The sequence below is a fragment of the Eurytemora carolleeae genome, unplaced genomic scaffold (genome assembly GCF_000591075.1).
Source record: "Eurytemora carolleeae unplaced genomic scaffold, Eaff_2.0 scaffold632, whole genome shotgun sequence".
NCBI classification, from domain to species: Eukaryota; Metazoa; Arthropoda; class Copepoda; order Calanoida; family Temoridae; genus Eurytemora; species Eurytemora carolleeae.
The window spans coordinates 24,512-35,561 of NW_019396522.1; the positions used below are offsets into that span (position 1 = coordinate 24,512).

The window sequence follows — 11,050 nt, forward strand, 5'->3', positions numbered from 1 at the left end:
AAGCAGGAAGATCTAGATGTACTCTATCCCTCGTTCATTAAATTCATACATAGATTTCTATGGTGAAAAATTGGTAAAACTCTATAGCCTCTGCCTTCGTTTGGAAGAAGTAGATTTTACACGTTTTTAAAGGATATGGCTTTTAAGGCGCTCGAGCCCCTTTTCCTGTAAATAATTTTAGTTTTCAACTGGTTCTCTGAAAGTTGGCAATTTTGAATCATTTTCATATTTTGGCGAAGTTTTTCGAATCATGGCGCATTTATATTAAAATATCAAAAAAATCCAACTATTATCTTAGAAATTTGTTCTCCAATTTTGATGTTTAAATGAACCTGCCATGGGGTCATGTGAGGTCTCACACAAAAATTGGGCTTAATCGGTTCAGCCGTTTTTACGTTTATCGATTACAAATAGACAAACAGACACCCAAGCAAAGTTGATATATATAAGATAAGATTTTAAATTAGAATTATTCTAGATAATATCGGGAAGGTGATGAGTATTCTGATGCCTGATAAAGTTGAACCTGAAGATGGAGCTACTAAGAATGAATCAGCTAGTGCACTCTGTGAGAAAATATCTCCAGTTGATAAGGCGAACGCGAACAAGCCTGGAACTGATTATGAAACTGAAGTTGGAGACGATTGTGAGTAATTCTATTTAATCAAATGTAAAGTTGAGAAGGACATTATATAACCAGACAACTCTGGAATATAAAGACGACTTTCAACTCTGGAATATAAAGACGACTTTCATACCTACGTTATGACTTTGAATATTCCAATGAATAAGAGTCACAGAAATTGTGCAGTTTAAACAGACACAATTTTTGTTAAGTATGAAAACTTGAAGAGCATATTTTAAAATATTTTCTTAAAAAACCTCAAAATGAAAATTTTCAAATATACTTTTAAACATTTGATTTCAGTAACGATGACCATTCCTGAGGATCTAAAAGCCCAGCAGTGTAAAGGATTAGCAGCTGCAACCTCAACTGCAGGTTTTATCATTAAAAATGTATCAAGCATCATTGATCATGTATCATGCATTGCTTATCCATAATTTATGAATTATGCATGCTTTTAACATCCATCATGTATCATGTATCATGCACCGCTTCCATACTGCATGCATTATGTATCATGTAACATCCATCATTCATCATGTATCATGCACCGCTTCTATATTTAATGCATAATGTATCCTGTAACATCCATCATTCATCATGTATCATGCACCTCTTCTATACTTCATGCATGATGTATGCTGTAACATCCATAATTCATCATGTATCTTTCATCGCTTCCAAACTTCATGCATGATGTATCCTGTAACATCCATCATTCATCGTGAAACATGCTTCACCATTCATTATGCGACTTAAATTATCACTTATGAATAATACAACATACATCGGATGGTTCAGGAAACAAGCAACGTATAACATACATCATATTTTGACGCAGTCATCTAACCTTTTTATCAATTTTGATAAAAATCACAAGATATTAGCTTCAGATGAGTAAATTTCTAGGTGATACATCTGGAAGTAAGATCACTGATATGATTGATGATTTATCTAAACTTCTATTGAGTAAAAGTATAATTGGAGAAGAGTTCAACATTGATACAAAGAATATTAAGGTATTTTAATAAAACTTGATAATACTTAAAACAAATATTGTTGCACAGATTTCAAGCAACCCTGCAGTTGAAGTGTCACATGTCCATTTCCTGAACGGTACCCTAGACCTGTAACGGATCAAAGCTGATTGATCCTTGTTTGTTTTGGTTGAAATGGATAAATTTGAATTATGGTTGGTTTTGAATGAGACTTAGAGCAGAAAAGGGGTAATCGTACTAATTTAACATTTTCCTGGGTAGAAAAATGATGGTAGCTTCCTCTTTCTTTATCAAACGAAGGTTTTATGGGTACCGATGTAAACTGGACATCTGACACTCTACAAATTAAGAATCAATTAAGAATATTCGCTTACAGCTTATAGAAAATTAGACGAAAAAGTGTGTAAAAACCTTTAAATAAAAATGTTTTATTTCTTAAGATTCTGACAAAGCTTGTATCGGGCGAGGATGCTAAAAAAGAGTTTGAAGTTCCACAGACAGGAGTTTTTATCAAACTGCCAGATACGGTAGTTTTCATTTTAATATTTATAATTATAGTTTTAATATTTATGTTTAAACACAAAATAAAAATAATAACGTATGATGGTCCAGATAAAAACAAACACAAAAGCAAATTTAATATGAGCTAATTGAAAATATAATATTTAATAATTTTTGTTCTAATCGGTATTTGTTGAAATCAACTGTTCATAATAATTAATTTTTAATAATTGATTAAATAATTTTCAAAAAATAAGCATTCTAAATTTAAACACATTTTACAGTTGCAAGGAGCGTATAAAAGTATGCAATAGTCCGATTAAGACTTTTTTCTCAACTCGATTTATTTTAGAAATTTCTGAAAAGTGTAAAAACCTCTGCTTTTGGATAACAAGTTATTACTTTATTTTTAGTTTTGTTTGGAGGTACAAATAAATAACACATGTGAGGCCCCGGTAGGAATATCTGCAGTTGTTTATTACAAAAACCCAAGGGTAAATATTTCTTTTAAATCAAAAAAATTCCATCTAAACGTGCATCTATAGACTGTAGGCTTAACAAGAATCCAAGATATTTAACCCATTTAAAAATTTAAAAAACTTAAAATTGTGTGCTTCACAAGTTTGCTTTCATTACATTATGCAAATTCTTTACATTGACCAAAGATACTAATCAAAAGATTTTTCAAAAAAAGTTGATAAATCGATTTGAAAAATATTTTTGATTAATATGTCTGGTCACAGAAAAAATACTGTAAAAAAATTATAAAAACACAAACTCTAGAGGAATGGAATTCTGCTTTGTGATGTACTTTTAAAGCTAAAAAACTCGAATGTTTAAAAACTAACGGCACAAGACGATGACAAGTCCTAATAGTTCCATCAAAGAAAACTATTTGTTTAGCCTGATGGGTTGTTTTCTGATCGTCTGGCGCCAGATACACTAGTATTGGATTGCAAACTGTCAGATAAAAATCATCAAAGCGCTGAAGTCTCAGAAATATATGACCCTCCTTTCTCAGGTACGTTTCTAAACTCAACTGCCATGGGCAGCCGTAGTAAATTTGAATTTCCGAGCCGGGTCAACCTTTCCGTCCCAGTTTGTACTGTATCACTAGGACTAACCAGGTCAACAAGGTTGACGCGGTCAGACTTTGGGTTGAATTTACTTTTACTACAGGGTCAGTGGTGCGTGCTGCATATATTTTTAAATAAATTTCGAAAATGTTTAGAAACAAGCCTGGCTGTGTGTAAATTTTGACGCCCCCTTCCCCCAGGGAGCGTCATGAATTTTAAAGTTGTCATTTTTATGCATTAAAGAATAAAAATACAGGGTGTCCCACGAAACATGTCAGAAGCAAGACGAATTCAATGTCCTTTTCAAATTCAGAGTTTATTTGTGACCTCGTCAATTTGTATTCACACATGTGTGATCCTTGAAACAATAATCACAAAATTTGCCCAGTCCAGCATTTCCAAAGTGTGGTCTGCCTTTTTCGTGCTGTCAATATTAGTGCAGATATTAACAATTTAGTTTTGATTTCAATTTTATTAAATAAAAACAAAACTGTCGAAATCTGAATGAAATGCTCATATTTCCGGTAATATGAAAAGCACAAACAAGGCAGACCACATTTAAGAAATGCCAAGACCAGTGTTATTTTGAAATTATTAATTCTAAAGTTAAACTTCTAAAATCTAGTTTAAGAATAAATGTCGTAAATGGTTTTGATGATGGAAGACGACATTCATTTCGTCTTCTACTTTCATGTTTCGTGAGACACCCTGTATGTAAATTTTTGAAAGCTTGAGACACTTGTCACCTTTTTTATCGGATATCTCGACACACCTTATTACGACCTTTTTTGAAAAAAAAACATCGAAATTTTTGAAAAATACAAATACAATTTCATAAATTTCGTTCACAAAAGCCCTGAGTCAGAGGCCCATAGGAGTTCCGCGCAGACAGCGTTGAATTACAAGACAGAAAGAGTGCTTGGCGTATAACTCTGGGTCTCTGCCTCCGGGTTAAATTGTGAACGAAAAACCCCTAAATCTTGAAAAGAGAAGATCAAGTGTTCTATCTGTATATGTTATTATCTATATGGTTTTCAGGAACTCCCGGTATAAGATTCACAATTCCCAGAAAGATTTCAACCCATCAAACTATAAGAAACATGACACTGATCAAAGCCAAGGTTGAATCAAAATCTCGTCGTATCCGGCCTCTTTCTCATCTAGTTCCGGTTCCTAAAGCAGATTCAACCATTACGATTGAGATAGATCCAATAGATGTTGAAAAGGATCATAATTTAACTCTATTTATCAGGTAAAAAAAAAAAGAGTTTTACATTTCTAAAAAAAGAAGAAAAAATTGCATTTCTGAATGTTAGGGTTTATGAAAGCTCTACTAAATTCGTACCGGTTCGACCCTATTCTCGTACCATACTGGCTAAATTAAATACTCCCCATATGATTGTCTATATTTCAATATTTCATAAAAAGTGCGATATTAAAAAGTGATTTTCGCCTATCCGCCTGGTATTCCAATTATGAAATTATGACTGGGAAATACATGTATTTAGTTTGGATGGTAAATATTTTTTTTTCGCGAAAATCAAAAATCAACAAACACAAGTTCGGCCATCCTAATTTAACTTAATTCTTAGTAAAGGAAATGAATTCAGTTAAACCCAGTACCTCGGAGCCATCGAAAGAATTTATAAAATGTCGTATTCTTAACAATTACTCATAATGGAATTCTGCATATATTTCTTTGTTTTTTAACTGAATAATTATATGGAGCTCTTTAAAACTGTTTCTACGTATTGATGGCGGGTATTTATTAATTTTTACAATTGTGAAGATTTAGGTATAATAATAAAAAAAAACCATTGAAAATTATCAAGACGACATTTTGTAAATTTTTTCAATGTCTTCGAAGTACTGAAGTTTAACAGTTAACTGTGTCATCTTTTTTTATTTAGTCATGAAAAGATTCCAACCTATAACAGCTTCGAATTCACAACTCCTGTTAAAGATCTCAATTTTACAGAGATAGGTAGGCATTTTACAATAGAGATTATTAGATAGGTAGGCATTTTACAATAGAGAATATTAGATAGGTAGGCATTTTACAATATAGATTATTAGATAGGTAGGCATTTTACAATAGAGATCATCAGATAGGTAGGCATTTTACAATAGAGATTATTAGAAAGGTAGGTATTTTACAATAGAGATTATTAGATAGGTAGGCATTTTCCAATATAGATTATTAGATAGGTAGGCATTTTACAATAAGTATTATTAGATAGGTAGGCATTTTACAATAGAGATTATTAGATAGGTAGGTATTTAACAAAAAAGAGATTATTTCTTCAAGAAAGGAACTGCACGTGTAATTTCAAGTCACCCTCAATGCAAAGATGGTCCGATTCAAAACGGTACCCTTGAACCCTTTGGCTGATAAATACTGTGAACAAATTGTCGTATTTATAGAATTTAAAGTGTTCTAATAATTCCCAAATGTGTTACTGCAGTAAAAATGCGCAATTCATTTTGTATAGATATCACTAATAAAAATGATCAGTTTTAAAATTTATAAACATTAATATCAAATTTAAGAATGTGAAACCAAAGTTTTAGGGGTACCGATGTGAATTGGGCATTGCCATATTTGCATGTAGGGTCACATGAAATTAAGCATACAGTCCCTTTAAATCGAATCATACATTTAGCAACCCAATATAATTTTCTGCATATTTGTGATGCAAATGAGTAGTTTATGAATAATTAATTGTTTATTAAACGTAAAATACAAGAGAAATGGGTCAGGTTTTGCTATTTTTGTTTTGTGAGGGGACTTCTGACGCAAAAACTCACCCTCAAGCCAAAAGTTAAAGATATTCACGGAATGTGACTATGCCAAATTAAAAAGATCCTTCGATAAATATCTAACAAATCATTGTTTTTTCATCTTAAATTTGATTTATTTCAATTGAGGTTTCCTTTGCGGATTTTTTGTCTTCCTATTCCACAATTTCAAGGGTTTGACCATATTTAGGGGTTCGATATTGGTTCTTGAATAACGCGATGGTCAAGAATAGAACAGGAAGTCGCTGGTTTCTAACAGTCATGGATTTGAAATCAGCTCTCACGGTACAAGAGATTGCAGACAAGAAGTTTAGCGCTGACAAGATCTCTGATTTCAGGGCTGATTATAAGGTAAACATTCTTATTTTATATTTACTCTAGGCTTTAAGGGTGCTTCACTCCCATCTTCTATTTCAGCTTATATATCGTGGCTCTATATGTGAGCATCTTCTCTGCGTACATTATAAAAGAATAAAGTTCGCGGATTTAATACTGTTTTTTGTGGATTTTCCAAATTTTAGTAAAATAAAAAAAATGTTGGTGACTTTTCGTAATTTTGAGCATCCATTAACATTCCTTGGTATCATGAGAGTTTATCGGAAACAAACGGACAGACAAACAGACAGAAAAGTAGATATATATATTCAGGACACTTTTCCCTTTTTATTTATACAAATAATGTATTAATATTTTTGTGAGAATTGTATTTTTGTATTAAGAACTGAATCTAGACAAATATAAGATTTTGCCCGCACATTTTTTTTTATTTAGCCGTTTAGCCCTGCTCCCCCCCCCTAAAGAAAAATTAGAGATTTTCTAAAAATTTTACTTTTTTTACAGCTGAGAACTTACACCTCCGGCTGCTACTTTTTGGATGAAAAATTTGAAATATGGAGTGGTAAGTACTTGCTATATTTTCTTTTTTGTTTCTTTTTAATTTTGTTTTTTTTTTGTTTTTAGGTCGAGCTCTGGAAGTTGTTGAAACTACCTACAATCAAACAGTTTGTGTATCAGCACATATGACACTTTTTGCCGCAGGATTTTTTGTACAACCCAACTCCATGGATTTCGATTTTATCCTGAAAGAAATGGATTTCTTTGACAATGAAACGATCTACTCGACGATCCTTATCACTTGTATAGCATATCTTCTGTTTCTGATTGTGGCTAGGTTTGTGGATTACACAGATGTTCAGGAAAAAATCATTCTTATTAGGCTATTTTTTTCTTTCTTTAATTCCGAGTTTTTCAGATATAGAGTGTCTATAAGGATGGATCGTTTTTACTTTTTGAAAAACGATTATTTCGTTTGAAAAAAATTAATAAAAATGGAAAAACGGACCGGTCGTTTTTTAAAACGATGTCATTTAAAAATACGTTTTTTTGTTTTTTGCAAAGTTCAAAACGAGTAGTTCGTTTCAAAAATCGATCGATTTTTTCTTAAAACAAAACGATCGTTTTTTTAAACGAAACGATCTTTTTTTCTGTAAACGAAACGAACGTTTTTAGAAAAAAATAAAAAACGAAACGAAAAAATTAACAAGTGTCACCAACGATCTAAACCTTTAGGTGCAATACAAATTTTACAAATTTTGTTTTTCAAAAATTTACAATAATATCGTTTCCCAGATAATCGGAACAAATTATTTGCCTTAAACTTTAATCCATATATATCTTTGCAACCTTATAGTGTGCTGTTTTTATATTTTAAATATTGACCATTTTAACTATAGTTCTACTTTAAAAATATCATTATAAAGCATATAGCAGTATACTCATAATTTGAGTGGTCTAAGATATTAGGTTCCAGGTGATCCAAAACGTGGACCCTATCAAGTAAATATCTTTCAGCATTTTCTTAATTACTTTTTTCTAGGGTCACACAAATACAAATGTATATGTGAGTAAGTAAGGTTAGGTCAAAGTCGACCCATTCTTAAAAATTGATGCACAATGGGAAAACGTGTTCAGTTCCTTAATGTTTATATCGTCTTTATAATGAAGCTCTTCGCTCATGTATATAAATATTGTTACAAATAATATTTTCTTCTATTTAAAATAGTAAAAGGTAAAGCAAAGCTGTTTGAATGCTATATTCTGAAATAAAACTCATGACGGTGTTAGACCATACAACTATAGTAAGGGGAAACCCAGATCAGGAGTTGGGGGGGATCAGAGACCAGGGGATTAAGAACAACACCCATCTTGTAAAAATGAAAGATTAGAGCTAAGATATATTATATATAAGATCAATTATATGGATAAGAAATTGGGAGACGTGTTCAGTTCCTTAATGTTAACATAATCTATTTAATAAAGTTCTTCGCTAATATGTTAGCTATAGCTGGCCAAACAGCTGGACTAAATGGACTGACATTTTTTGAGGGAACCCATGGGTGCCGGGGTTGTAACATAGACAAAATAAATTTTGACATTTTTATAATTTTATTTTTTAAATCAAAATGTATTTTTTTATTAAAATTTTTTTTCTTCTCAAAATTCTATTTTTTTCTCCACTGACAACGCCGGGCACTTCATCTTGTAAAATATAAGGTCTAATCCAAGCCAAAACGCGATTGTTATTTTGCACCCTATACTTCATTACGAAAGTTAGCAAAAATATTCAAAAAATAATGTTGTTATAAGTTGTTAATCTCAAAAGTAATGGTTAATAAATCAGAGAGTTGGGTGTAAGCCTCTGCCAGATAACAATGCGGAGGAAACATATGCCTACGAAATATTGGTTCTCACAGGTAGAGATGGGCACCTTCCACTTTTTCATTTTGCTCGTTTATTGTTCGTGAACAACCCCTTTCGTTCGTTCCATCAATAAAAAATGATGGTTTTTAAAGTTCGTCCGAACTATTTTAAATTGTTTTTTCGTTGTTCTTTTAAAAAAAAATTTAATTTTTTATTTCTCTGAACGATCCATTTTGTTTGTCCATCGTTCGTTTTATTTCTGAACAAAAAAATATCGCTCGTTTTCAAAAATTTCGTTCGTTCCAAAAAAACGATGCCCATTTCTACTCTCAGGAGCTAAATCTGAATCCACCTGTAAATCTAAAGTATATTTTGTACTGAACGGAGACAAAAATGAGACAGATGTTCGACAGTTTCCCAACGGACCAGATGATTATTTCGAAAGGGGTGGGATAGATAGCTTTGTCATGACTGTTTCAAGGTAAAAATCAAATTCAATTTGATAATCAAATATTTATTGTTGTATTGGTATATTGTAATATTAAATTATATTTAAAAAATGAGGTTTTTAGCTTTGTATTATGAAATAACTGCTATATTAAAGCCAAATTTAATTTAAAATAATTATGGATTTTGAATTGGACTTCCAAATTTTCGTTATTTACTAGGTTTTGGTTAATTTTGATGTTTCTTATTTCATCATGATATTAGCAAACCTTATTTTCGCAAAATGCGAACAATTTGAGTTTTTGCCTCAAACTCAAATTTTCAAATCACTATAGTAAAGCAGTGTTTGTGACAAAGGCTCAATTGCTTTCTTTGACATTATGAAAATGACGCCAGTATGTTCCAAGTCCATAAAATTTAATATTTTTTTTTTTTTTGAAAGTTATCATTTGACTTTTCAGACCTCTTGGGAATCTAAGTTTTCTGCGGATTTGGCATGATAACTCTGGTATAGGAGATTATGCCTCTTGGTTCCTGGGAGCTATTATTATCCGAGATCTGCAAACTAAACAAAAGTATCAGTTCTTCAACGATAGATGGCTTGCTATAGAAAAAGATGATGGCGAGGTATTGTTGGCAAAAATCTACAGAACTTAATGGGTGTGTCCCAGAGAACGTCTTAAAAATCTTTAACATTCTCTTTTATTTATTTATTTATTTATTTATTTATTCATTTATTTATTTATGTATTTACTTATTTATTTACTTATTTATTTTTTTATTTGGAACAAAATGTGCTAAAACCAAAATCCTGATCATTAATACGATTTTTACGTTTAGTTTAAAATCACAAACTAAATATTAGGATTTTTAAAAAGAGTTTTGTTCATCAATTTGTATGATTTATAATAAAGGAAAAGGTTAAAAACTAATGTAAGTTACATATATTTATACATTGCGATGTAAAAAATTCCCAATTGCACAAGTTAATATAGTGTTTTTTCAAAACATAAATAATTGTTAGTCATGTGTTGTTTATAAAACATAAAATATCTTGCAATTATGAAACATTTTTATAATTTCCGAATATTTAAAGCCTTAGACAGTGAGTGTAGTTTAAAAAGACCCTGAATGCAAACAGGGGTATGGGAGATTTACAACGGTTATACCCTTTATGCAGCTGTAACTGCGAATGTTTATCTCTAAAGTTAGGTCTAAATTGCAGGTTTACAGAGTTTACTCAGCGTATAGTATAAACTCAACAACATAGCTATAACTTAACATAAATACTTTGAAAATACCTTATAATCTTAACAAAACGGAATTTTCAAAAAAATGCGAAATGATTATTTATTTCCGGCGAATTAAAGATAAAATTTCCAAAATTAAAAAAAAAAGCTGATGAAAACAAATTACCAAGTCAAAGGTTTAAAGGATACTTTGTGATTCGGGCACGCCCCTCTTTTTTAAATACAGGTTTTTTAGAAATAACGAATCCAGAACCTTTACAACCAACAACTAAAAACTTTGTGTTGTTTATTTGTGAAATGTTTAGATTGAAAGAATAATTCCCTTGGCTGGAGACGGATCTCCCCTCAAATCCACGTTTCAACAGAGTAAAGAGAATAATCTGAAACAAAATCATCTTTGGCTGGCATCCTTCTTTAGACCTCCTAGATCCAGATTCACCAGGTAATTGAAGGAATTGTTAAACTATTTTTGAGAAACCCTCAAATGACCTACTTGCAGGCTTGATTAACAAATAATTGTAATTTGTACCCTCCACACTTTCATCTGAGCAACAGTATGAAAAATCAAGATTTTTTCTATCTAGAATAGTTTTATGTTCGAACAGTAAAAATATTGAAAATAATAAAATGTTATTATTATTATTATCATTATTA

At 31.2% G+C, this 11,050-nt stretch overlaps 1 protein-coding gene across 1 annotated transcript in view; it reads left to right on the forward strand.

The window, feature by feature from the left end:
- The window catches only part of LOC111704811 (uncharacterized), a 44,873-nt gene that overhangs the window by 17,392 nt on the left and 16,431 nt on the right, over nucleotides 1-11,050 (forward strand). The window contains exons 20-34 of the mRNA XM_023477159.1: nucleotides 479-646; nucleotides 929-1,000; nucleotides 1,535-1,644; nucleotides 2,064-2,150; nucleotides 2,538-2,618; nucleotides 3,028-3,145; nucleotides 4,239-4,452; nucleotides 5,111-5,184; nucleotides 6,190-6,350; nucleotides 6,840-6,897; nucleotides 6,960-7,195; nucleotides 8,680-8,752; nucleotides 9,033-9,180; nucleotides 9,608-9,773; nucleotides 10,702-10,838. Of these exons, the coding sequence (XP_023332927.1) occupies nucleotides 479-646; nucleotides 929-1,000; nucleotides 1,535-1,644; nucleotides 2,064-2,150; nucleotides 2,538-2,618; nucleotides 3,028-3,145; nucleotides 4,239-4,452; nucleotides 5,111-5,184; nucleotides 6,190-6,350; nucleotides 6,840-6,897; nucleotides 6,960-7,195; nucleotides 8,680-8,752; nucleotides 9,033-9,180; nucleotides 9,608-9,773; nucleotides 10,702-10,838 (1,903 nt within the window). The remainder of the gene's footprint in view (nucleotides 1-478; nucleotides 647-928; nucleotides 1,001-1,534; nucleotides 1,645-2,063; nucleotides 2,151-2,537; nucleotides 2,619-3,027; nucleotides 3,146-4,238; nucleotides 4,453-5,110; nucleotides 5,185-6,189; nucleotides 6,351-6,839; nucleotides 6,898-6,959; nucleotides 7,196-8,679; nucleotides 8,753-9,032; nucleotides 9,181-9,607; nucleotides 9,774-10,701; nucleotides 10,839-11,050) is intronic.